The 27,812-nt window shown below is 36.5% G+C and overlaps 1 protein-coding gene across 8 annotated transcripts in view; it reads right to left on the bottom strand.

The window, feature by feature from the left end:
• dock1 (dedicator of cytokinesis 1) overlaps positions 1-27,812 on the bottom strand; it is a 273,581-nt gene that overhangs the window by 41,806 nt on the left and 203,963 nt on the right. For all 8 annotated transcript variants that reach the window (XM_067368773.1, XM_067368774.1, XM_067368776.1 and 5 more), the window contains 8 exons: positions 22,682-22,760; positions 20,414-20,514; positions 15,337-15,395; positions 9,362-9,510; positions 6,105-6,190; positions 4,943-5,099; positions 4,342-4,382; positions 3,651-3,741 (listed from right to left, as the gene is read on the bottom strand). In XM_067368773.1, coding sequence (XP_067224874.1) covers positions 3,651-3,741; positions 4,342-4,382; positions 4,943-5,099; positions 6,105-6,190; positions 9,362-9,510; positions 15,337-15,395; positions 20,414-20,514; positions 22,682-22,760 — 763 coding nt within the window. The remainder of the gene's footprint in view (positions 1-3,650; positions 3,742-4,341; positions 4,383-4,942; positions 5,100-6,104; positions 6,191-9,361; positions 9,511-15,336; positions 15,396-20,413; positions 20,515-22,681; positions 22,761-27,812) is intronic.

The following is a 27,812-nucleotide window of genomic DNA, read 5'->3' as shown; positions in this document are numbered from 1 at the left end:
TATCTTTTGAAACAAGAAGGTTCATTATATGATGAAAACACAATGTAACTCAAAACTTCCCACGTATAAGAAAAACGAAGCTGCAGAAATGTCTGATGCAAGTTACAGTATGTGAATTCATTAACACAACCGCCCACGTGTACGTTAATGACGGCTATTCTGCATTCAGAAACTCGGCCCATCGAGTCACAATGAGATAATGAGGAAGAAGGATATTATTATTTCTAAATGAGATCACTGATGATTTCAGTTGGATCTGAACAGTTTAAGTGACAATTCCGATCATTTTATGGAAATCATTAAAGCAAAGCAGCATAAAAATAGACCTTTATTCAACATATCAGAGAGAGTGGCCACGAAAAACAGAATTTGGACCTTTTTAGAGCAAAAAACTTTATTATGAGCATTATAAGTGGACCACAGGGAAAGAACAAAATGAAAGAAACAAAAAAATGTATTACCCTTCAGAACAATAAATGAAAATATGCAATATGCAGGTGCACAAACACACTCACACACACAGAGCAGTGCGGTCGCTTTCAGATCACAGCTGCTGGCAATATTAATTTTGTTGTGAGGAGAGTCTGAAAGGTTTTGGCTGTATTACTGTGCAGGCATGAAGAGCCCATCTGATAACACTGATTTATGTGGCCACACTGTAATATTCATTACAGATGCTGCCTGATCCTGTAAACAAGTGATTATGGGGAGAAACTGTGCAGATTAAGAACTCTTGTCTTTTTTGCTGACCACTCAGTTCATCACCTTTGTAGAACACACACGCACACATGCACGCATGCACACACGCACACACACACACACACACACACACACACACACACACACACACACACACACACACACACACACACACACACACACACAGGCGATTTGATAGGCTGGAGTAGATCAGCTGATTCTCCAGAGGGCCGCTGTTATTGGCTGTCACGTTGAGCTACTGTACTGTGCTTAGGGCTCTGTCAGAACTGATTCACTGTAGTGTAAATGTAATTGACATTTCATGTAGCTCTGTGCAACAGTGGGGGTCAAACAACTCAGGAAACAGCATCATCAGCGCAAAAGCCACGTGTCTATTTCTGGGCCCTTACTAATCGACTTGTAGGTTTTTGGACAACTAGTAGATCAGCTGATCATCCTGGCCTAGTGAGATGCTGACTGCCTTAGTGTGGACCAGCCGTTTTTACACTGTGACATCAGCACTGGTCTCACTGCGCTTACAGTCAATCAAACAAACTCATTAGGAACATTTCTACAATACAGAGCAGGAAGTGGAGACGAGACGAGACGAGACCTCATGAGACGAGACGAGACTCGAGATTGAGTTCAAGAGACGAGACAAGATGGCAAAATACATGACTAGAAAAAATATTCTGCAGATGTATTTGAAATGTTTTAACTAATCATCTTGTAATGACTCATTTCAGTTCTGCTTTCGGAGTATGAATTATCATATGCAGTAAAAGACAACAATACTCAAGTACTGTAAAAGGTTTTGCCACAAACTCAACTGACTGACTTCTCTTCTGTTTGATTTCAGTCTCTTCAGACCTTACTGTACATGATTTATGAGCTTCAACAACTTTTGACCTCCTAACTGAACTCCGTTCCACAAACTGATCATAGAAATAAAAACAGTATAAATGTAAATGGTAACACTTTACAATAAGGTCTCATTTATTAACATTAATGTATTAACCAACATCAACTAACAATGAGCAATATATTTGCTACAGTATTTATTAATCTTTGTTTATGTTAGTTAATAAAAATATTCATTGTTATATCATGATAGTGTATTAACTAATGTTAACAAATGAAACCTTATTGTTTGTGCTTAATAAGATTAAGAGAAAACTGTTATTAATTTTTATGGCAACAATTTACAATAAGTGCAACCATAATCACACTCTCTCAATATTTAAAGTGCAAATAAGACCACATTTTTCTTTGATACAGAGCTAAGAGATGGTTACATCTACACTGCCCAGCCTAAGATAGCTTTCATGTTGGAAGATATTTGAATGCATCAGGGAGCCGCTTTCAAAAAGCGGGGTATTGAAATCGCGTTTGAATGCGCGCTCGCGTTTACTTTCACTTTCAGCGATCGCGCGTACTCTGTGAATATGGAGCGGCGGCGACAGTTATCCAACTGAACTAAAGGTTTTTTATTTAAATACAAAGCAAAACGACAGTAGAGGCGTAATGTAAATGTAGTGGTGGCATATTCTTTTCTAATCATCCTAAACACTCTGTTATGGCAATATCACGAGACTACTTTTCGCCTCGACGAAGTTTCACGATTTCCAAGAGAACAGACAACAAGTTGGAAAAGTTTCAGGTTTTGGTGTTGTCTCTGATCAGGACTCTGAGGTGTGTGTGTTTGTAAATGCATGTATAATGTGTAAGCGTGTGCATGTGGGAGTGTTGCTCTTGTACGCAGGAACAATCAAAACGGTGGCAGCTATTTATGAAAAGAAGCTGCGTGGGTTTAAGGGTACGTGGTGTTCCCTCGCTGACTGTGCCAGCTGATTCCCTCATCAAATTACTCTTGTAAAGCCCTACACGAATCTCACATTCACTACAGAACACACACTGAGCCCAAATCCAGATGCGATTAAACAGCAAGCCAATATACACATTAATCCATTTGCTCAACTAACAGTTAATGTCAATTATCAGGACTAACTCCCAAGATCAAATTTGCATTTCCTGAAGGACAAAGCAGTGCTTGCAAAGCAGCCACATAATGTTAATGTTTTAGGTAAGATTAGGTTTTAGTTGGTGTAAATGTGCAAATTAAATGTCACAGACCTTTGAGTTTGTCATGACATGCATAAGAATCAATACGTCGATGTATAAACGGATATAAAAAAAGAGATCAGTATGCAAATAAATGCAAGTAGTAGAAAAAAACAGACACATTTCCGTATGCAAATATGACTTTAAGTACATCAATTAAGTATAAAGTTTACAAAAACCAAAAAGGGTGTCTGTATGTTAAGTGATTCAGGATGAATTAATTAAAGAAGTTTTAATATCTTGGTATTAAATGTAATACTTCAAGTTTCATGCGTTTTAAACGTATTACTACTGAATTTTAATACTTAAAGCTTTGCGAGCACTGCAATTATCTTTGACAAAGTTTGAGTGTCTTTCTACCAGAAATTTGTTCTCAAATCTGCACTTGAGGTGACTTTCTAAATGTCAGACGCGGGGAAAAAACATCCTTCTGTAGAACTTCAACACTCAAAGAAATGGAAATGTGCATGAATTATTCCTGTCGTAGTCTTCAACAGCAAGAAATCCAATTAAATTATACTTGATACTGTAGATTCTGCAGCTGAATGAGTGTATAAACACTGTTATCTCATGTACGCTGAATGTCCTTTCACTGGCATGTGTCAGCAAGTAGGAATCTATGTAGTGTGTGTTTACTGGAGACATCTAGAGGCGTCCTCAAAGCTAAGAGGCATATATATATATATATATATATATATATATATATATATATATATATATATATATATATATATATATATATATATATATATATATATATATATATATATATATATATATATATATATATATATATATATATATAGTCAGATAAACGTGTGTCGATTTACCTTGAGGAGTTTAGCGTGCAGCAGTAGGGTGTATCCGGCTTCTGTGTAGTTATCACACTCCTTATGCAGGTCACAGAGCTTGTACAGGTACCTACACACACACACACACACACACGAATGACATTAACAATCTGAACACAAACTCCATTACAAAAAAAAGCTCCAATAACACATTCACAAAGGCCAGAGGATGTACAGAGTTCAGATTAGCTCCACGTTCACGTACTTGGAGAAACTTTTGTTGTCTACACTAAAGAGTCTTAAAGATAAACGGCATTTCGCCACATAAATAATTATGGGGATAAGAGATATTGATCTGAGATTGAACTGTTTGTTTTAAAACCGTACCTGTTTGTTATCTTATAATCCAACAGTGTACAAAACAATAGTCATAAAATGGCAGCAGCTGTGTTTGTATGAAAGTCCACGATACTGGATGACATAATTAAGTAACTGTACACAAAATATTGATTTGACTGAGTTTTAATTTTATAAGACCACCAAACGCAAAACTTTGATGAAGGAAAAACCGTTCCTAGCACTGCTGACTTCAGTAACCCGGTTGAGCCTGTGTTATCTGTTTTCAGGGATTTGTTTTAGCGACAAATCGTTGGCAACATTATAAATGCCTTTTTTAAGAAAAAAAGAGAAAGACATGCTTTTGAAAAGAAGAAAAGATAAAGTCACTCGCCTTATGTACATCTCTTCCCTCTCGATCTCCTTGTAGAAATTCTGCAACAGAAACACACACATACAAGGTCACATTCTCTTCACTTATTCATGCTATACACATGCTGACCTCAGTTTAAACAAAAACACAAACTCAGACTGAGACAGTGCTGGAGAGGTAATGGGCTCTAGAAGAATCCATCATCACCCCAGTAACATCTTCTGTCCTTGCGCTGTTGATTTCTGCACACCGACCGGCGAGACGACATAAAAGTCATGTTTAACACATAAGGACTCCAACGGCATGTTCAGATATAATGTGCACTTGTGTCTCAGTATGTTTTTGAAATACATAATAGAGTTAATACTGTCAGATCCAAGTTCTTCACTGATGCTATGCTTGAACAAAGCTGTGACATTAACGCTTGCGGACATGTGCAAGATTCGTCAAAGAGTTTGTGCCAATTATAAAGTTACAAAGGAGCTGCTGCAATTACTCCATTTCATCAGGACGCCTACACACACGCTCCCTCAGGATGCATATATATCCATAAAGATGCACTGTAAAATATCAAGGTTTTGTTGCATTGATGCACGGTTAAGAGACTAAATGTTCTCCTCACCAACACGTTAACTGTGCAGCTCATGCGGTTCTCCTTGTTCTCGTCATGCATGATGGTCCTGTAGTCCAGAAGTCTCTCCAACAGACGGACCACCAGAGTCACAAAGTTTTCACCGGACTTGGCCAGATACTTGTGCTTCCTGCAGTGCTCCAACAGACTGTCACACACACACACACACATCAATGATGGAGGTCACACCGCTTTGTCTCAAAACTCCATGTTACAAACAGCATTTGCAATGTATGTAGACTCATCATGAAAGTCATTTGATCTCATTAAAGTCAACAAAAAATACAATAATATGCCATATTTCTGAGCAAAACACACTTTTAAATTGATGTATGGACTTGACAAGGTATATTTATATTGGGTAATATTTGCATGTTTCATTGATTACATCAGGAGAAAAGTTATTTTCAGAATTAGAGTATGTAGTGTATTTTGATGAAAGATTATGAAAATAAACATATTTCTTTCATATAACATCCACAGATGAACCAAACTCAATAAAACCAAATTTAAAATTAAATTTAAATTAATTATTTATATAATTAATTAATTTTAATTAATTAATTTGAATGAATTATTTAATATTAAATGTCAGTGTTAGTATTTATATTTAGTTTTTATATTTTCTTTCACTTTAATTTTTGCTAAAGTTTTAGTAATTTTGTTATCTGTTTTTGTCATTTTTAAATGTCTATATAGGTTTTTTATTATTACTTTTATGTATTAGTTTTAGTTTATTTAGTATTAGTTATTTTAGTACATCAATGTCATCTAGCTTAAATAAAATGTTTGTTTAATATTTCATTTGATTTCAATTAATGTTTATTGCAAAGTAAAGAAAGATTTTTAGTTTTAGTTTACCCTGTTAAATATTGAATGCAAATCAAATATGGTCAGTCTGTAACATTTATATGCAAGTATTTTTATTTTTTATTTTTTATGTGCAAATATTTTTTAAATATTTAAAATTAAACATTTACAAGATTAAATACATGTGAATTAATTAGGGTCAGTTTTGTTGTGGTTTTTGAAGACACAAACCTCTTCTGCATTGTTTCCTCATGTAGCAATTATATTAACATCACTATCAGTGTGTGTGTGTGTGTGTGTGTGTGTGTGTGTGTGTGCGCACGCATGTGTAATCTGCGCTCACATCTTCTGGAAGAGGATTTTGTACTGTTCGTCCCCTCGGCCGCCTTCCACCTCGTGATCCAGCTTGGTGATGATCTCGTTCTCAAACTGCAATTAAACACAGCAGCCGTAAATAACGAGTGTGGCTAATTTTTCATTTCATTAGCGTCGTTCCTCCCAGCCCTCCTCCCTCTCCTCCTCCTGCGTTTTCTCGCTCTCTTGCGCTGTGTCAGAGAGTAATCAGCCGTTATCAGTCACACCGACTGTGAGCTCAACTTTATCTGCTCATTACCATCACCGCGCTTCATCAGAGACACAGACAGACAGACAAGCTGTCTGAGGGATTTTCTTTCAGATGCTGCTCTTCATATTGCTGTTATAGAGTGAAGTGAGATGACTTCAGCATTGATGAAATCACTGCAAACATATACACACATTATGATTTCTGTCCTCCTCACTTCATCAAAACAAACTAACAGATCTAGATGTCTTAATTTTACTACTTAAACAATTCCTAACCTCACAAAGCATAATTAAAAAAAGACTTCAACAACATAAACTGCACTTCACTTCCATGATTTAGATCTCAATCCAGTGGCAGTAATAAATAAGAATTAAATAAGAATTAAAAAAAAAATAATAGAAAAGGTAATTGCAACTTTTCATCTCACAGTTCTGACTATTTCTAAGAATTGCGAGATATAAACTCACAATTGCAAGTTATAAAGTCAGAATTGCGAGTTATAAAGTTGGAATTGAGCGATATAAAGTCTGAACTGTGAGTTAAAAAGAAGGAATTGCAAGTTATAAAGTCAGAATTGCACGATATAAACTTGCAATTCTGAGACAAAAAACATCAGACTTTATAACAGTTCCAACTTAACTCGTAGTTCCGACTTTATATCGCTCAATTCCAACTTTATAACTCGCAATTCTGACTTTATAACTCACAATTCCAAATTAACTCACAGTTCCGACTTTATATTGCTCAATTCCAACTTTATAACTCGCAAATCCGACTTTATGACTCGCAGTTCCGACTTTATATTGTTCAATTCCAACTTTATAACTCACAATTCTGACTTTATAACTCGCAATTCCGACTTTATAACTCGCAATTCCAACTTAACTTGCAGTTCCGACTTTATATCGCTCAATTCCAACATTATAACTCGCAATTCCAACTTAACTTGCAGTTCCGACTTTATATCGCTCAATTCCAACATTATAACTCGCAATTTCAGCTTAACTCGCAGTTCCAACTTTATATCGCTCACTTCCAACTTTATAACTCGCAATTCCGACTTTATAACTCATAATTCCGACTTTATAACTCATAATTCCGACTTTAAAACTCGCAACTATATATGGTGCAATTCCGACTTTATAACTCGCAGTTCCGACTTTATAACCCAAGTATGTTTTACTGGTGCACAAACGAATTCTGACAACAGACTCAAGTCACACCAAAAGCAAAGCTCTGATAAGATATGACTGACATCATGTGTGTCATCATTTGCATTAATTGTAATGTTTTCAGTCTGTTCATGCAGCCCTCAATACGCTTCTCATTTGAATGGCACACTAGTGCGTCCCATAGGACCGGCAGGTTTAAACATGCAGGGTGTCAAACACTCACTGCATCTGTGAGAGAGATTTTAGATCAAACTGAAGCTGCAGTAGGCTGTACTGAAGCATTATCAGTCCAATGACACTCTCAGAAGAACAACAAATGAGAGATGAACTCACACATCTGTAGATTAGCATAAAAGAAAAGCATATCTGAGGAAGTAGTGGATCCGTAACCTTTCAGCAGTGATTTTTGAGGTAGACAAAGATCTCTGTGGGATGTGGCACAACCGACTGCATCCTAATATGTGCGCTATCCACATACTGTAGTCTGCAAAATGAGAACTAGTGCATCCTAAACTACAGAACATGTTATAGTCTGCATGCAACGGAAGTTGCGATAGTGTTTTCGTCCCCATTTTGACATATATCCGAGTATGGAACAAGAAAAAATTAGGGATTTTGTCTATGGGGAATTGATTGGATGGTTGTGGTTTGCTATTGGTGGACTGGATGTGAGTGACAGGTTACCCCGCCCTCATCATCAGAGAAGAGATGTCAGTTCAAGAGGGAGGGTATTTAAAGATTTGATTAAAATTCATTTTATATTTTACATTTATAATTCAGCAATATTCAATAAAAAAATAAAAAAATAAAAAAAAATGTTCAATTTGATTTAAAGGAGAGTTTAAAAGCACACAAATGGATTTAAAAATGTACATCCATTCATGCTTTTTACCTCACAACAGGACTTTGTGATGGCCCTTCAAAGAATATAAAGCAGCAGTTTTTACACCTTTTGAGTGGCTGCTTTCAACTGCTCACATGAGTATTTGCAGAAACGCTCAGTATAGTGCTTGCACCTTGCGGTGATGCGTCCGACTGTTTACTTGAATAATTACTTGAAAGACCTGAAGAAATGTTTAATTGGAGAAACATTTGAAGAGTACATGTTCAGTTTAATATGTTAATATTCATATTATTTAACCTTTTAAATGAGAAATCAGTTCTGTAGTATATTCATTTTTGCTGTGGTAACAAAGGATTATGCATTTTTAGTATTTAAAAGCTTTTAGTATGTACTACTGAAATGTTGGTATGATGACACCCTTATTTAAAAATACTGCATACATATAAACTACCACTCAAAAGCTTGGTGTCAGTAAGATTGTTTTGTTAAAATAAATTAATTTGTTTATTCAGAAAAGACACATTAAATTTATAAAAAATGACAGCAAAGACATTTATAATGTTACAAAATATTTTTGTTTCAAATTAATGCTGAACTTTTGAACTTTCCATTTATCAAAAAGACATGAAAAAATATATTATGGTTACAACAAAAAAGTGGTAAAAAATGTTTCTTAAACATCAAATCAGCATTTTAGAATGATTTCTGAAGGATCATGTGACTGAAGACTGGAGTAATGATGCTGAAAATTCAGCTTTATATCACAGGAATAAATTACATTTTAAAATATATTACAATAGAAAATGTATGAAATGTGATAAATTGTTATATTTCACAATATTATGGCAGCCTTGCTGAGCCTTTAGTTGGACAAAAAAAAAAAAAAAAAACCTTTTGAACAATAGTGTACTTTCCCATGAACTATACTGTTAGTATGCAGTGTAAGTGTGCAAATTAGAATGCAAACACAGTTTATCACCACAGAAATCACACAGGTACTGATGTCTGTGCAAACTGACCGTCTGGAAACAGCGTCTGAAGTGAAACTCGCACTGCATCATGTCAAAGAAGATGGGAATGGTGGCTTTGCGCAGCTCGATCTCCGGAACCAGTGTCATCTCCAGAATCGGACCCACCATCTCGGGGATAAACCTGATCTTGTGTGGACCTGCAGGATGTTCAGAAGAAACGAGTTAGGATGCCTGAATCCTTCAGATTATTTATTTAAAATGTTTCTGTTAGTTTTTTGTGCTTTTTATGCCGTACACACAGGATCGACGTTCTGTTTGTGATATTTTTGCCAGCAGGTGCAGCAGCACAGGGAATATCGTCTCTCCGCTTCTTCCTCGCAGTGCCTATTTGTGTCTAACAACAACTTTTATGTATTTTTGTGAGGTGTGTACAACTATTTTGGAGGCACCATTTCTAAAGCACTCAAAAGACAGACTTTCATCTGTGCTCCAATAATCTTCAGAGTTTCACAATCACAGCATTGAATAGAGGCAAACATCTGCGAATCTCTGGTGTATGTGACTAAACCTGGTATCAAATGCAGCAAGCTAATGAACAACCAAAGACTGTTGCGAAACACGCCTACCGTGAGGTGGCAAAAAATTGCTTCAGAGAGGAATGTGGGAACTGAAAATACTTTCACAGCGGTACTTCCTCAACTGTCCTGCCACTAATTAGCACCTTCGATTTCAGAGCATTTCCGTATCCACGGCTCTAAATAACAGTTAGGTGTCTTGGTCAAAAAATAACCTGCTTGAAATCAGTGCTAAAACTGTAAGCAATACAAATGTGGCAGACACAAGCTGTAAAGATAAATGATAGCATAGTTATGGCGTGTGAAAGCTGGGAAACCTTTTAAAGATGCCGTGGTTTTTGGGGACATATAAGAAATTAGCCTTTTTCAAATAGCCCAAAGGATTTAGAACATTGAAAGTGAAAGACTAAAAATGTTTAAATGTGTACTATATCATTTACGAAGCATTAAATTAATCAAAAGTGATGGTAAAGACATTTCCAGTCTCATGTAGCCAGACCTTCAGACTGACGGCAGAAGTTTCATTGGCCCGAGGGGCCTTCTGACTGACATGTAAAGCAACCAATCACAGGTGGTTTTGTTCAGAGTCATGTTTAAGGGTGTTTAAGGGCAACTTTAGATGGAAATAGAGCTACTGATTTTAAAAGAACAAATTCAATATACAACTTAATGATGATGCATACTATCAAAGACTATAGAATAACACAAGACGTGTCACTCATATTGTTTTGAATGGGAGAAAGTGTAACGCGCAATATGCCGGAATAAGTCCCGCCTTCTAAATAAGAGCCAATAACCGACTGGTAAAATCACATCACTTCAGCGACCGTTAGAATCATCGGTTTCTATAGAAACAGTCAGACGCGCGCCTCCGAAGAGACGCGCATTTAGGTCTGCGCATGCGCATTAACTTGATCCAGCCTGAAAAATAGTTATTTTTTTGTCATGATTCGAGTGTTTAGAAACTAAATTTATGAGCCGGTTGTTGTTAGATTTCATTGGTGATTTCAAATATGAAATTTAATCGTAAGGTTGGCGAACATTTTTGGAGAATTTGATGTTTCCCCATTCAAAGAGACTGCATGATGCCCAGGATGCCCGAGAGACGTTTCAAAGATGGCCGCCGAGTGAAATGACTTTTTTTGATACTATGCACAGGCAAGCAGATGAGCCCAGAATATGAATGCAACACACAGTTTCTCGGTAAACATTTTTTGATAGAAAACCATTATAAACAAAATGCTTAACCGCTATGAGATATTCTGTGTTCATCAGCTTGCCTGTATATACTTTTTTTTTTTTTTTTAAGTTAAGGCGAGACACTACAGGTGAATAGGGATTTTTTTTTAGTTAAAAGATATCACTGTGAAACTTCTCCAGTTTATTACTGGCATAAACATAAAAAAAAAAATGTATTACAAGTTTTGTGTAAATTTATGTTTTAATATGCAAATGAGGCCTTATATACTTAAATATATGCTAATTTGCATACATTTCCAAAAACAAAATCTGAAAATTGGAAAGGTCCAGGTTTAAAATTTTTGGTTCTATTTGTTGACATATTAGATGAAAGGGCTTTTACAGAAGGGATTCTGGATATCTTATTTTGTGCTTTAGTAAATTAGAGAACACTGACAATAGCCTTAAAAAAACTATTTTCGCCATGTTTTTTTGAGTAAAATGACCTGTAACTCAGGATAGGAATGATTTATCAACAAATCCCTCTGTAAAAGCCTTCAGAATATAGCTAAGTATAAGTCTGGAAAGGTTGGTGCTTGTAGGTGCTACTGAAGTGGAGATATCTGACTCTGAGTGTGAGAAAAAACTCATTACTCATGAGAAAACGGCCTTTAAAGTTTTTATATTGTATAATTTCATTTATTTCTATTGAAACCCAACCTACAAACAAAATATATATTCAGTTTATTAATCAGTATTATTTAATATTTAAAACACATGGAAATTGATAAATTAATAAATTATTAATAACAATAGCCTTAAGCTGAAGAGAACTACCATAACAAACACACATAACAGCAGTCACAAAAACTGCAAACTTCTGCAGTACCTATCTCTCTCACACAGACTACACTCCAGCAACACACTACTACAAAACCCACGATTCTGTGGATCGATGTTAATTTTCAGCCCTGATCCAGCACAGTTAGGACAACATAAACCACTGACTAATTCATACAATCGTGTGACGTGAATTATGAGCCATTCCTGTGTGGCGCGGCTGTCATTCCCAATCCCTCCAACACTCTTTCCCTTTCCAAACAATAGGTTACGCGATGAGACACTCGCTGATGGGGTTTCATCGTCTAATCTGTTATTTACTTTCTTTTTTACTAGCTTTTGCAAGTGACAGCTGTTGCCGTATTTTCAGTGAAATTTTATGACTTGATTTCGGTGCTGTCGCATTTTCTCTCAGGCGCAGAATAAACAAGGAAGCGTGACGCCTGAGAACCAATCACGTAGACGGAAATTCACATGATCAATCAGATGTGGTTTTCGGCTGTAGATTCCCCGGCAAACTTTCGCGGTTGGTTATTTCTACAAAGGAAATGTCCATATTTGGATTAGACAGCGCTGTTAATGAGACTGAGAGCTTTACGAGGCATGACATGTTTCTGTGAATGGAGACGGCACGGGAGCTCGCGTTAGAATGCTAACTTTTGGTGATTTCCGATAGAAATCTAAAGGCGCAAGTTGACAAAATATAATGAAATAACCACCTTAATGTGTAATGTTGACATATTTTTTATTTTGACATGAAAGCTTACATGTTAAGGGAGCAAACTGGCCCAAAATCTCAAAATTGACCACTGCATGAAAAAAATTATGTTTTCACCTGCCGTGTCTCGCCTTAAATGTTTTAGAATGTCCCACTGTTTTTAGTGATTGAAATACTGTAACAGGTTCAATAGGTCATAAATGCCTGTGCTGCAGTTCTATGGATGTTTTGCCCTCCAGCTCTTCATGCCAGTTACATGAGTGAAAACTTTGAATAACATACCAGCATGCAATCAATAAATCATTCATTCAAGAACGTTATGTGAATTGACAACAACAATGGCATATCGGCCTCCAAATTTTTTAAAGAACTTATTTAAAGGGTTAGTTCACCCAAAAATCATGTCATTAATGACTCACCCTCATGTCATTCCACACCAGTAAGACCTCCGTTCATCTTCGGAACACAGTTTAAGATATTTTAGATTTAGTCCGAGAGCTTTCTGTCCCTCCACTGAAAATGTTTGTACGGTAGACTCCATGTCCAGAATGGTAATAAAAACATCATCAAAGTAGTCCATGTGACATCAGTGGGTTAGTTAGAATTTGTTGAAGCAACGAAAATACATTTTGGTCCAAAAATAACAAAAACTGCGACTTTATTCAGCATTGCATTCTCTTCTGGAATCCTTTCCATTGAATTGATTCCACTGAATTGATTCCATTGAATCCTTTCATCTGTCGGCGTTGGTAATGCACTTTTACATCGCCGTGGTTGTTTTTGGTGATTAGGACATCCGCAACATTTTGAAGCATCGAAAATACATTTTGGTCCAAAAATAACCAAAACTACGACTTTATTCAGCATTGTCTTCTCTTCCGGGTCTGTTGTCAATCTGAGTTCACGACTACACTTCTTCTTCTTTCCTGTTTTACGGCGGTTGGCATCCAGCTTATTGGTGCATTACCGCCCCCTTCTGCTCAGGAGTGTGGTTCACGACTCCACAGTGACTCCTGCTGATGTAAGACACCGCTGACGTGTTATCCGGTGCGCCCGAGCTTCGTCTGAGGGAGATGCACGCTGTATTCAAGCTATTCTACATTGTTTGTATTTTGGTATTGCTATATTTTTTAAAATGGTGCATAAGTGTGCATGTCGTGGATGTCCTAATCGCCAAAAACAACCACGTAAAAGTGCATTACCAACACCGACAGATGAAAGGATTCAGTGGAATCAATTCAATGAAATCAATTCGATGGAATCAATTCAATGCAAAGGATTCCAGAAGAGAATACATTGGACCAAAATGTATTTTCGATGCTTCAAAAAATTCTAACTAACCCACTGATGTCACATGGACTACTTTGATAATGTTTTTATTACCTTTCTGGACATGGACAGTATACCGTACATACATTTTCAATGGAGGGACAGAAAGCTCTCGGACTAAATCTAAAATATCTTAAACTGTGTTCCGAAGATGAACGGAGGTCTTACGGGTTTGAAGCATGAAGCAGCACAACTGTTATCAACATTGATAATAATCAAACGTTTCTTAAGCAGCAAATCAGCATATTAAAATGATTTCTGAAAGATCATGTGACACAGAAGACTGGAGTAATGATGCTGAAAATTCAGCTTTGATCACATAATGAGCTGAAATGGACTGAAAGCTAACAATTTAGCTAAAAGACTAAAAGCCATAATACTTTAATTATGGCTTCACTGCATCTTTAACCTGTACAGACTAGTTCACACTGCAGGGCTTAATGCTCAATTCCGATTTTTTGAAAAAATTCGATTTTTTTGCAAGGCCATTCACATTTTCAATTAAATGCGACCTTTTGTGATCTCCTGTGTGAACGTGAAATGACCCAAAAGTGACCCGTATGCGCAGAAGAGTACGCAACGGTCAACGACGTCACTCGTTGTTTGCGGAAGTAGACGGCCACCTCGTTTGTTCCAGGCTTTTTATTTTTCGCTGGCATTGGAGCCAGGATCGTCTGTAACCACGCTCGGCCATTTTGCTGGAAATGTTTTCGTAAACCGCCCGGTTCCGATAAGAGCCCTCGAGTTTGGCCTAAATAGAGCTGTCACCCCAAATATTAATTAAATCTGTGACCTCGCTTCCCTTCCATTGACTGGTCTCAGCAGCATCGTCCGCCATGGTTGTTGTTTATCTTCTCGTTCCCGCCTACTTCAACGCACAATTATGACATTTGTAGCGTATCAATGACGTACGGGTCGGATACATGTGGTCTGGCCGTTCAGACGGAGGTCGCATTTCAAAAGATCGGATACGTATCGGATTCAGGACCACATACCCAAGTGGCCTGGGTCACATTTGAAAAGATCGGATCTGTGTCGTTCAGACTGTCATGAAAAGATCAGATACAGGTCGCATAGGGGCAAAAAAATCGGAATTGGGTCGTTTCAGCCTGCAGTGTGAACGTAGCCTTAGCCCCAATAACAACACAGATATATATCACATAAATAGATGGATTTTGAATTGAAAATCATGCAAGAGCATATAATAATATGCAGTTTAGACACTTAACAAAACCTAGACATTATATAATATTATACAAAAACATGCTGCAATGCACCAACCAGAATTAAGTATTTGAGAGAGTCACACAAAGTAAATCAACACTATATACATATAAATTTCACATCTATTTTGTCTAATATAATAATAAAGGGCAGCTCACCTAGGTTGTACCACATGTCTCGGATCTCAAAGCCAATCTGTCGCCGCATGTCTTGATACCTATAAATACAAATATGAAGATATCAGAGAAAGATCAAGATAGATGATTTCATAAAATCATGCTCAAAGACCACAAAACATTCATAAGAACGTCTCAATTTATTCTCCTGGAATTTAGTCACATTTATGGTTTGTTAGTGTCAACCTGCAAACAATAATATTGTACTAACAGAGAGAGGAATAAAAGCTGTCCAGAATCAACGTCACAAAGGTTTAGCAAAACGACAGAGGACGGGAGCACAGACGATACCTCAGCGTCCCGAATCAGTGCTCCCATTTAAAGAAAGTGTAAAGTAAGCAGCATGGCGACAGTTCCTTTATGCTTTACCTCCAGCGGCCCTGACAGCCATTCATTACCGCTGTCATTTTGGGATGCCTGTGGCCCTCGGCTGAATTCTGAGCCACCATTGATTGCTTTGTCAATACGCTCTCATCCAGTCGTAATTTACGAAGACAAGGACGAGGTGCGTCGGAGCCCAGTTAACACACAGTAAAGCCTCTCGCAACTCCTCTGAGTCTTACTTCCTTCAGTTTGACCCTCATTACTGACGTTTAATCATTTTTGTGCGGCAGATCAGATGCTCGCTAGCATGCTAAAGCACGTCACGTGACTCGCCTCGAGTCTGACCAGGGCTTTATTCACCTTGAGTTCTGTTTAAATTGAAAGCAATACCAATATGTGTTGTTATTCTGGAAGCATGTCAACACTTTCACTCATTTTATCTAAACTATTCAGCGAGAAATAGACATTTTATTTCAAATAAATGCTGTTCTTCTGAACTTGCTATTAATCAAAGATTCCGTAAACTAAATATAAAGCAGCGCAACTTTTAAATATTGATAATAATGTTTCTTGAGCAGTAAATGAACATATTAGAATGATTTCTGAAGGATCATGTGACACTGAAGACTGGAGTAATGATGCTGAAAATTCAGCTTTGATCACAGAAATAAATTATTTTTGAAAACATTCAAATAGAAAACAGTTTGTAGTAATATTTCAAAACATTACTGTTTTTACTGTATTTCTGGATCGACTAAATACAGCCCTGGTGAGCAGAAGAGACTTCTTTCAAAAACATTAAAACATTTTAACAAATGTCAAACTTTAGAATGGCAGCACACACTAGAGCAGAAATGATTTTTCTTTAATCCAGTCAATTTTATTTCCTGTAATGATTGGCACTGGTGCATTCCTGTAATACCATATGCAGATAGTGAATGTTTCTTCTCATACTCATCTCGAACACTTCATTTTCCCTGTCTGATCTCTCCTTTCACATGCTGACGTCTTTGACATGCTCTCTTAATTACTTCACCTCCTTCTGACGTCCTGCAGCCTTCCTCACACATCTTCCTCTCTCTCTCTATACAGGTCTGTCTGTTTCCTGCTAAGCGGTACTCTATAATTTGTATCTCTGGTGTCTGCAGTGACAGAACAAACTAGACAGACAGCCGAGGGTGTGTGTCCTCACACTCAAGAGGAAGCCGAGTCTGTTAACACTCACACCTGCCAGCCCACGGGACATTCACTGAAAAGAGATGCTAACGTAATACAGCGACAGATAAAGAGCGAGGGACACCCGCGCCTCTTCTATTAGTGCTGTTTGCTAAAGCGGCTGCTCGCTTGCTCATACTTGAGGTATTGAACAAATCTTAAGTCACATCCAGGGCTTGACATTAACACTCCTACTAGCCACTCTGGCAGGTTGAATTTAATATATACATTTTTCAACTGAAGTTTTTTTTAAAGGCATCTGAAATAATAAACTAAGTGCAATGTAGCGTTGTCAAAAATATTGATTTTTTGATACCATTTGATACAGAAATATCTGGAACTCTTCCAACACTCATTTTGCGCAGAATAGAGGCACGATACCAGCTGCTCTCTCTCTTTCATCTCTCCGACAGTGAGCTGACACACAAACCGCCTCCCCTCACCCACTCATTTCATTTGATCCGGATGAATATTGTTGGTGTTTCAGGGATTGCGGATAAATTTACTAATTCCCACAGATTTTGTGCTCACACCCAAAGTGCGTGCACATAAAGCCGCCTCTCAGTACTAAATTGCTTATTGCGCTTACACAGTCAAATACACACAAAATAATGTCAAAATGCTGGTCTTGGCAAGTATTCATGTAAACACAGTCAGTTATGTTTTAAGTGAACGCAAACAGTTCAAAACAAAGAAAACGCATGTGTAACAGTATAATGGATCTGTGCGTCAGGTCTTAAAGTGACAGCAGCCTAAAAACCTGCTGCCAAATGATGAGATAATATTAAAAAAATATCTATATGGCAGTTTTCCCCATGGTATTAATGTCAAAATTGTGGCCAGTGTAAATGCAGAGTGGCCAGTAAAAAAAAGGTAAATGCCAAGCCCTGGCTATATCTATAGAACACTAAAAACCACAGCAACCTACAAAAGGAAATTCATTAACATTCACTTACAGAAATGCTTGGTAAATGCCCAGAACATGCTAGCAACTACATATCACCCTGAAACCACCCAGATCAGCTAATCGACAATATAATTCAGCTTTCCTGTAGCTCAGTGGTTAGAGCATGGCACTAGCAATGCCAAGGTCATGGGTTCGATCCCAGGGGTTGCACATACTCAGATACAAATGTATAGTATAATGCAATGTAAGTCGCTTTGGATAAAAGCGTCTGCCAAATGCATAAATGTAAAACACCACTAAATGCCCTTGTCAACCAGGATGGCATATCAAAACCATGTTCTCCAGTAAATATTGTGTATTTCTGATATCTGTACTGAGTATGTGAGCTTTGGCCTGGATGTTCCTTTACCATGATGCCAGTTTTGACTCAGAGACAGAATGAGGAGAAAAGAGGACAAAAAAAAAGACAGAGTCAGCAGCGGTAGCAGCAGCCTCTCTGAGGTCAGCATGACACCTCCAGCAGAACACAGGGAGAATGGAGTGATGAAAGGTTGAGGGAAGGATGAAAGCTGAGGCTACAGCACTGAAGGAATGAAACCATCACTCTGAAAGAGGCACAACGGGGGGCAAACAGCACAGAAGAACAAAGTAGCCGAACAGATTGTTAGAAATATGAGATGCAGCATCCTCAAGACATCAGCACATTTTCTGATAAAAGCCTCAAAATGCCAACTTTGTGCTTCTTATTTTTGTTTTGTAGAATTCCAGGACATGAAGTGTAATCAGGTTGAAATGCTGTCAGCAAGTAAACAATTTAAACTGCATAATAGCTGACAATGAGTCGAGCTCTGTGCGCTTTTATTTTTGCACAAGTTTGGTATTAAAATTAAAGAGATTGTTAACCCAAAAATATCATCTGCTCGTCTTTCTTTTGAGGACAAGAGGAATATTAGAATATCCAGATTTCACATTGCCACATGAGGGAACTATGAATAAACCATACACTCTAAAAAATGCTGGGTTAAAAACAACCCAAGTTGGGTTGAAAATGGACAAACCCAGTTTTAACCCAGCAGTTGGGTTAAATGTTTGCCCAACCTGCTGGGTAGTTTTACTTAACTCAACTATTGTTTAACAAATACAGTATTGCTTACTTAAAATGAACCCAAAATATCTTGAAAATTAACATTTATTAATATGTTTAATAAATGAACATTTTAATTTCATTTTAGATTCATTTTAAGTCAGCCATATAGTCATTTTCAAACAATAGTTGGGTTAAATAAAACTACCCAGCAGGTTGGCAAACATTTAACCCAACAGTTGGGTTAAAACAACCCAATTGCTGGGTTTGTCCATTTTCAACCCAACTTGGGTTGTTTTTAACACAGCATTTTTTAGAGTGTATATTTCAAGATATGAGAAGATGTTACAAGAAGATGTTATGGCTGATTACTAAAAAAAATATGTATTTTAAAACCGGTTACTTTATTAAAAGTTAAAAGACAAACAGACAGATGTATGGATGGACAGAACGACCAAACAAAGATGGATGGATGAATGAAATGAACCAACCAACCAACAATGGATGGATGATGAATGAAGGAAATGAACGAACCAACCAGCCAACGAACAATGATGGATGGATGGATGGATAGATGGACGGACAGATAGAGATTGCTAATAACAACTGATAGCCAATATGTTGTTAATATCTAATACTGTAAAGGTCTCATTTATCTGCAAAGTACTGTATGTGTAATGCTTATTCAAATGATCTAATTATTAAAATGTTCTGATGCAGAGATTGTTGGCCATTAATTTCTTGTGTATTCTCAAAATCTGTGCAATTCATCCAAAAACTAAAAGCAAAAACGCCTCCAAGAAAGAGTTGCCGTTACTATCCTGAGAAAACGGGTGGTTTTGGAAATGTGTCCTTGTGTTTCTGAGAGGAAGCTTCTTGAGAGGCTGTGTGATTCCAGAGGCTGAAGAGACCTGACAGACAGTGATCTGTCTCTGCGAGAATGAGCTCACGCCACGGGCAAACACAGACAGAAGCTCCTGGAGCAGATAAGAGGCTCTTCACTGCTCTGTCTCTCACTCAGCCCTGCTGTCTCTCCTTCTCTAAAGCCCTGAACAGCGATGCAGAACCTGAACATGTTTTCAGAAAAACAAATCTCCTTCACCTTTCTCTGCCCTATATGCAACTACTACTATGCTTTCAGTATTTTTTTTACATATGCCTCTCACTGTTCACTCTTGTACTAATCTGGATGATGTTTAAATCTTTGTATTACAAGCACTTCTTGTGTTGCTGCCTCCTTAAGATGAATTGCTTGTTGTATTCCTCATTTGTAAGTCACTTTGGATAAAAGCGTCTGCTAAATGAATAAATGCAAATGTAACATGACAACAAGGCTGTCTGACACTTTAACTCTCATCTTAACACTCCAAATGCATCATTTCTGACAAACAGATGCTTAAAGGATGCTTTTTTAAATATTCAAGCATCATAAACATACTTTCCTCTGTAATTCTTCCTGCTGAGAGGTTAATGCTATACAATTCTATAGCGGTACATTATGAGTAGGTGCTTGTGATATTAATGCTTACTTGTGGAAGATCTTGGCACGTTTATCACTTGAGAAGTTCTCCAGCTGCAAAGACTCCTGGGTAAGGAACGCCACAGCGAGGTGGAAGTAGTTATTCCACAACTGAAAAAAAAAGAAAGAAAGGAGAGATACGATTTGACTTCACGGAGAAACAGCTGGTGAATGATAAAATAATGACAACCAATTAGAATTTACCCGCCTTTAAAGAGGTACATGACATTACTGTAGCATGTGCTTATAATAAACAGAACATTCTCGTGGTTTGGTGTGGATGCTAATATAGTTATTGTTCTTGGTGTGAACAGCTCTTAAATCATACTGCATTAAAGGATTAGTTCACTTTCAAATACAATTTTCCTGATAATTTACTCACCCCCATTTCATCCAAGATGTTCATGTCTTTCTTTCGTCCGTCAAAAGAAATTAAGGTTTTTGATGAAAACATCAAAGGGACTATTCAATTTACAGAACGAACGCGGCACCACTTCCGTTTTTTTTCCGTAAGTAGAATAGGGAAGGCGTAGGACATACAACGTAAGCTTTTTGAAGAATACAGAAAGCGGAAGCACATGCAAGGCGATCTCTAGCGGAAGCAAGGTTTCTCTAGATAAGACTCTTATTCCTCGTCTGGTATCATTTAAAGCTCTTTGAAGCTTCACTGAAACTGTAATTTTGACCTTCAACCAACCATTTGGAGGCCATTGAAGTCCACTATAAGGAGAATTATCCTGGAATGTTTTCATCAAAAACCTTAATTTGTTTTCGACTGAAGAAAGAAAGACATGAACAACTTGGATGACATGAGGGTGAGTATATTATCAGGAACATTTTATTTGAAAGTGGACTAATCCTTTAAAGTGCCCCTATTTTGCTTTTTCCCCCCAGACATTACCTTTCATGTAGTGTGTAATATAGCAGATGTGTGTCTGTAAAAGGTCTACAAAAAGATTTAAAGATCAAAGTGCAGATAAATGGAGTTTTTGTCTCCCAAAAAAAAAAAAAAAAAAAGAATCTGAACTGCCTGAAACGAGCTGTCAGTCCCTCCAGTCTCAGTCTCTTACTTCTCAAACCTGCGTAAGATTTTAACAAATTTGCATAATGCCAGCTATTGGTCTTCATTGGTGAACAATGTCTACTTTGCCGCGGAAAGACTGGAAGAGTTTGTTTTGTTTTGTTCATGTCGAGAAGACGCCATTTTCTGCTGCCAAAGCAAATCCAGTTTGATGAGATTGATAAGGTAAAACCGACACCATCATTATTGTATGCATCACTGTGTCTCAAGCGCTGAGGAAGAGCTGGAATTCAGATATGGTAATGGATGTTTAATTTCTGACGCACGCTATAAGTGGTTGACCAATCACAACAGACTGGGCCACCAATCAGAGCAGAGGAAACTCTCAAAAAGGAGGGGTTTAGAGAGTGTTTAGACAGCAAGAAAAAAGGTAATGCTGCAATGTATATTATGAGAAAAATAAAGTGTTTTTTGAACTTGGATGCATGTAAATGTGAATGAAAATGAAGAGCCTTTAAAATAGCATAATGGGGCACTTTAATATGACTACATATTAGAATAGAATTAGAAAACCCTTTCAATTAGACATCTACAAACTGGATTTCAGAAGTTTGATCACTTACTAAAGTAATGCTCATCAAGACATTCATGTCTGTAGCACAAATGATGAGGGGACAGGTTATGCACACTGGTTTATTACGTATTGTGAAGGATTTGCACAAAGCATGAGAAATTCTCGTAGTGCACCCTGCTATTTAAAGCACAGAATGGCTGATGTCACTCACAACAATTATTTGAAAATAATTCACTGGCTTCTGGAAACCAAAGTGTGCATCGCCAGATGGTTTCACGGTTATGAGGAGCGAGATAAGAATAACCAACAACAACCACCACCGCGAGCACAATGCTCACAGAAGAGCCGCTTCAAATATTCAAATCAGACGCTCGGAAATTGCAGCCCATTAGCCTGTCATGAGTTATTCTTGTAGAAAGAAATTTAATGATCCCTGCTGGAACTTCCTTTAACACAACCGGGCTGATGGTCACGATTAAAAGGCGTGCTTTTCATAAACAAGAAATCTCAATCATATCATTGCTTTCTGGAAGCACTTTACTAGTCTAAATGCATTATAAAAGGTATCTTTATAGTTCTTTCTTGCAATGAACACAAAAGGAGATTTAGCTTACAATGATAGTGATTTTGCGCTCCAAACAACAAAGTCAAAGATATGTGTTGTAGGCAACTTTAAGTCTCACCTGCAGCTCAAAGTTGGTTTGATCGAGGAACTTCTTGCTGAGTACGGCAGCGTACTGATTGATGGCTCGCAGGAATACTCTGAAATGAGAGAAAAATCATGTCAGCCACTGTCTATTTAAAGAAAACTTGAGAAAACGAGACTATGGTCATGATCTATTCATTCATTTTAAATCATTATCTTATTTAAATGAGTGTGTTTGTTCTTAAAGTGTTAGTTCACCCAAAAATGAAAATTCTGTCATTAATTACTCACCCTCATGTTGTTTCACACCCCTAAGACCTTCATCTTCATAACACAAATTAAGATATTTTTGATGAAATCCAATGGCTCAGTGAGGCCTCCATTGACAGCAAGAAAATGTACACTTTCAGATGCCCCTAAAGCTACTAAAGACGTATTTAAAACAGTTCATGTGACTACAGTGGTTTAACCTTAATGTTATGAAGCGATGATAATACTTTTTTTAGCACCGAAAAAACAAAATGATTTTATTTATCAAGTGATGTGTGATTTCAAAACACTGCTTCAAAGCTTTACGAATCTTTTGTTTTGAATCAGTGGTTCAGAGCATGTATCAAACTGCCAAAGTCACGTGAACTATTGAAATTTCAAAACGTTTCGAAACACTTATGACATAACGAAGCCTCGTTTACTGAAATCAGGTGACTTTGGCAGTTTGATACACACTCCGAAGCACTGTTTCTAAATAAAAGATTTGTAAAGCTTCGAAGCTTCATGAAGCAGTGTTTTGAAATCAGCCATCACTAGATATTGTTGAATAAAGTTTTTTTTTTTTTTTTTTTTTTTTGCTGCACAAAAAGTATTCTTGTCGCTTCATAACATAAACGTTGAAGTCACATTAACTGTTTTAAATATGTCTTTAGTAGCTTTCAGGGCATGTGAAAGTGTTTATTATCTTGCTGTCAATGGAGGCCTCACTGAGCCATCGGATTTCATCAAAAATATCTTAATTTGTGTTATCAAGATGAATGAAGGTCTTATGGATGTGGAACGATATAAGAGCAAGTAATTAATGACAGAATTTTAATTTGGTGAACTAACCTTTTAACAACAGCCTGTAGAAAATGAACCATAAAAACGGTTAGTTAAACTCAGAATAATGTCATTCCTGATGCGATCTCTCGCAGAATTAGAACACCATTCAGCTTTTGGCGAGGAAGCACATAAACTTCAGATGATAAACTTAATCACAGGTCTTTAACTCCGCCACACTGAGACGACATTAGGAGGATATTAGAGAGACTTAAAGACGCTCTATTCACTTAGTTCAATAAGGCCGTCACTAATGAACTATGAGAAAGAACATGAAATCTTTATATACTTCTCTAGCTGTGTCACAGCTGAGGATAATGAAAAAGAAAAGGAGAAAATGCGAACAGGTTGGAAGAACAGAACGAGAGAGACTCAAATCACTGCAAAATGACGCTTTGCAATCAAATCAAGATGAACCAATTCAAAGCATCGGATGTCAAAGGGAACATTTCACATCTGTAATGTGACATATTTTGAGTAGTTTTTGTGACTCTGACTGCTCACCGTGAATTTTGCTACATAGACCTTTTTCTACTAATACCAGACAGAATGTAACAGTCTAAAGATGCATAATATGAAAATAAAACAAAATACAGACTCCTTTTACATCTAAAGCTTTTGTCTACAACAATATTGTAACAAATTAAATACATAAGTACAAGTACAATATAGGGCTGAACCGATTGGTCGACATTATCGACAACGTCGACAATAAAAAATTGTCGACAAATATTTTTGTTCTCGAATAGTCTCTTGCCTGCAATAACGCGGTGTTAACAGTGGGGCGCTATAGCGCATTACTGTAATGCAGCCCTCCCGGATCCAATCCAATAAAAGTAGTCAGCGCTTTGGAGTACATAGTGCAAACTCAAAAAAAAAACTTTTTTTGCAAACTCAAAAAAAAAAGTCGAACCCGTGAAATGTGGGAGATTAACATAGCATAAACATAACAAACATAACGTTTAGCATAACTACAGAATACTGTTATGCAGGGCCACCAACTCTCATTCAAACTCACTGTTCCACACGTCCCACACAGTGAAAGATGCATCGCAGAGCAAAGAGGACAGAGACAACACGCCCCGACAGATAAGGTTACTTTTGATATAAAACTAAGTCTCAGCTTTTAAATTCTGTCAATTTTACTACGGGATTCAAACAGTACTTGTGGTTGTGACGCTGTTTAACTTGGAGCGGCAGATCGCTGTAACACTTCGGTTCAAGCGGCATGTGAACATATTCCTCTCTATTACAGCGCGAAATAGACATGAATGAACAAAAATTACTTAACTGAACTTACTGAAATGAATCCATCTGTAATGTAATCACTTAATGGGAGTTTTAACTGCAGAAAGAAGTCAATAAAACTTGCAAACAAATATATCACACATAATGTAACATTGGTAACACTTTACAATAAGGTTCATTAGTTAATAATGAACTGCACTTATACAGCATTTATTAATCTTTGTTAATGTTAATTTCAACATTTACTAATACATTATTAAAATCTTGTTAACATTAGATAATGCACTGTGAACTAATGTGAACAAACAATGAACAACTGTATTTTCATTAGGTAACGTTAACAAAGATTAGTAAATACAGTAACAAATGTATACCTCAAGGTTAGTTCATGATAGTTAATACATTAAATAACGTTTAACTAATGAACCTTATTGTAAAGTGTTACCGTAACATGTACCTCAGCCATTCAATGACCATAAACTCGATAGTTAGTGTGTATATATATATATATATATATATATATATATATGTGTATATATATATATATATATATATATATTATATATATTATATATATATATATATATATATATATATATATATATATATATATATATATATATATATATATATATATATATATATATATATATATATATATATATATATATATTTATCTAGAGAGGGGCATTTTTCCAAAAAAAACAAAAAACAAAAAAAAAAAAAACCACACAATTACATTAATATTTTTACTGTTATTAAAAAGTTATTACAATTCCCAGACTTAAAAACACAGTACCAGTCATTGTAACAGTTGGACTATTGATGACTTCTGAGGGGGAAAGAAAACCTGAAGGATATTGGTCTATTCAGTTGGCTTGAAAATCATTAAAAATACACTTTCAAAAGCTGAATTGATTTCCTTTTTTTATCGTTTGTTGCAGCCCTAGTACAATATTATTGGTGTGTGTATATATATAAATATATATATGGGTCAATGACGTGACACTATTTTTTTTGTGTCCATATGGTTTAGTTAAATTTAAAAGGGTTAAAATTTCAAAATACAATTGCAAATTACTAGTATACATTCTCTTTTTTGAGGACGGAAATGTCTGATTTCAATTCATTTTGAGAGAATATTTGGGGGGTGACTGCAAAAACGTCAATGTGGTGTAACTGTTAAAACTGTACCAAATAATTAATCTAGTTTAAAAAAGGTGAAATTCTCAAAAAAGAAATTCTCAGAAAATAAAAGTAAATGGTGCACCATTGTTCTGGATATTATAATTAATTTGGGGAATCTTGTGAGTCAAATCAAGTTTCTGAAGTGTCAAGGTGGTGTAACCACCTTTCAAGGAGCCATTTTGTCCAAATTGTGCAAGAAGAGCATGTGACATGAGTATTAACTTTTTATTCCTACAAGGCCATGTGCTTACATAGGTGTCCATGATAATGCCTATCAAATTTGATTTTAAATTGAAATGTCAATTGGTGTAACCGGTTATACCATTTGACTCCTATTACAAGCCTTTCTGTTATAGGGGCCAATTTAGTCAAATATTTCTAGTTTATGATGCTGATTAAAGATGTAATATAAACTGACCTACTATTTGGAACCATTTTAAAGTGTTTTTTTTTGTTTTTTTTTCACCTTTTTTAAACAAGATCAACTATTTGGTACAAAGTTTTTACAGTTACACCACATTGACATTTTTGCAGTCATCCTCCAACTATTCTCTCAAAATTAATTAAAACAGACTTGGTCCGCAAAAAAGAGAATGTATGCAAGTAATTTGCTAATTTGTTTTGAAATTTTAACCTTTTTAATTTTTATTAAACCATATGGACAGAAAAAATGTGTGTCACGTCATTGACCCATATTATATATATATATATATATATATATATATATATATATATATATATATATGTGTATGCATTTTTATTTATTTATTTATTTATTTTTTTTTTTTAAATAACATGCACATGTATCAATGAGTAAAATATTTTATAAATTTAAATGCATTTAAAAAAAAATATTCCATGTTGACAGTTGTTGAGCTAAGCAGTCTATTGTCCAACATTTTCAAACCATCACGTGGCAGCAGTTGAAAAATATCAGCCGATGCTTCAATATCAAGTGTCAAAAGTCACCAGCTAAAGTAGATCTGACAAGTTTCTTATTATTAATTTCCAACATGAAAGAACGAGCAGCGATGTTAATGTCTGACCCCTCATGTGTGAGTGTCTGTCAGATGTTTGACATCTCATTAGCACAACTGGATTTCAGCGACTGAATTGTAAGTCATCTTAAAAGGTTCTGGCTGTGTAAACGCATAAGCAGCCTTATTAATCATCCTTTAATCTCAAACGGGGCGGCGCAATCCGAACTGAATGAATTTCTGATTGACTAGATAAACAGTGTGAGCTCGACGCCAATGAGCAAGCGCTAACATCACGGCACAGATCTGCAGGACGTCTGCTCTGAGCTCTGACTCCTTCATTGTAACGGAGAGATGGAGAGTTTCTCATCAGGGCCAACAGATACAATCTGTTTATAATGAGCTGCTGAAAAATAGCTGCTTAATGTGACTGGAGACATTAATAATGCATATGAGCTTTACTAAATCAACAGATGGACAGACAGACTGACGGCAGACTACAGACTTTAGTCACAGTGGATGGCAAATTTAATCTGACATGAAAATGAGGCTGTGCAGAAGAGCAGCAGACTCTTCTATATGGTGTACTTGAAGTTATGAAAACAGAGCGAGATGTCAGAACAAAACTGCTCATAACCTAGACTGCATTATCATTGATTGAAC

Source organism: Chanodichthys erythropterus, chromosome 19 (assembly GCF_024489055.1).
Source record: "Chanodichthys erythropterus isolate Z2021 chromosome 19, ASM2448905v1, whole genome shotgun sequence".
NCBI classification, from domain to species: Eukaryota; Metazoa; Chordata; class Actinopteri; order Cypriniformes; family Xenocyprididae; genus Chanodichthys; species Chanodichthys erythropterus.
The sequence above is the reverse complement of the archived record's forward strand: the minus strand, read 5'-3'. Positions and strand labels throughout refer to the sequence as shown.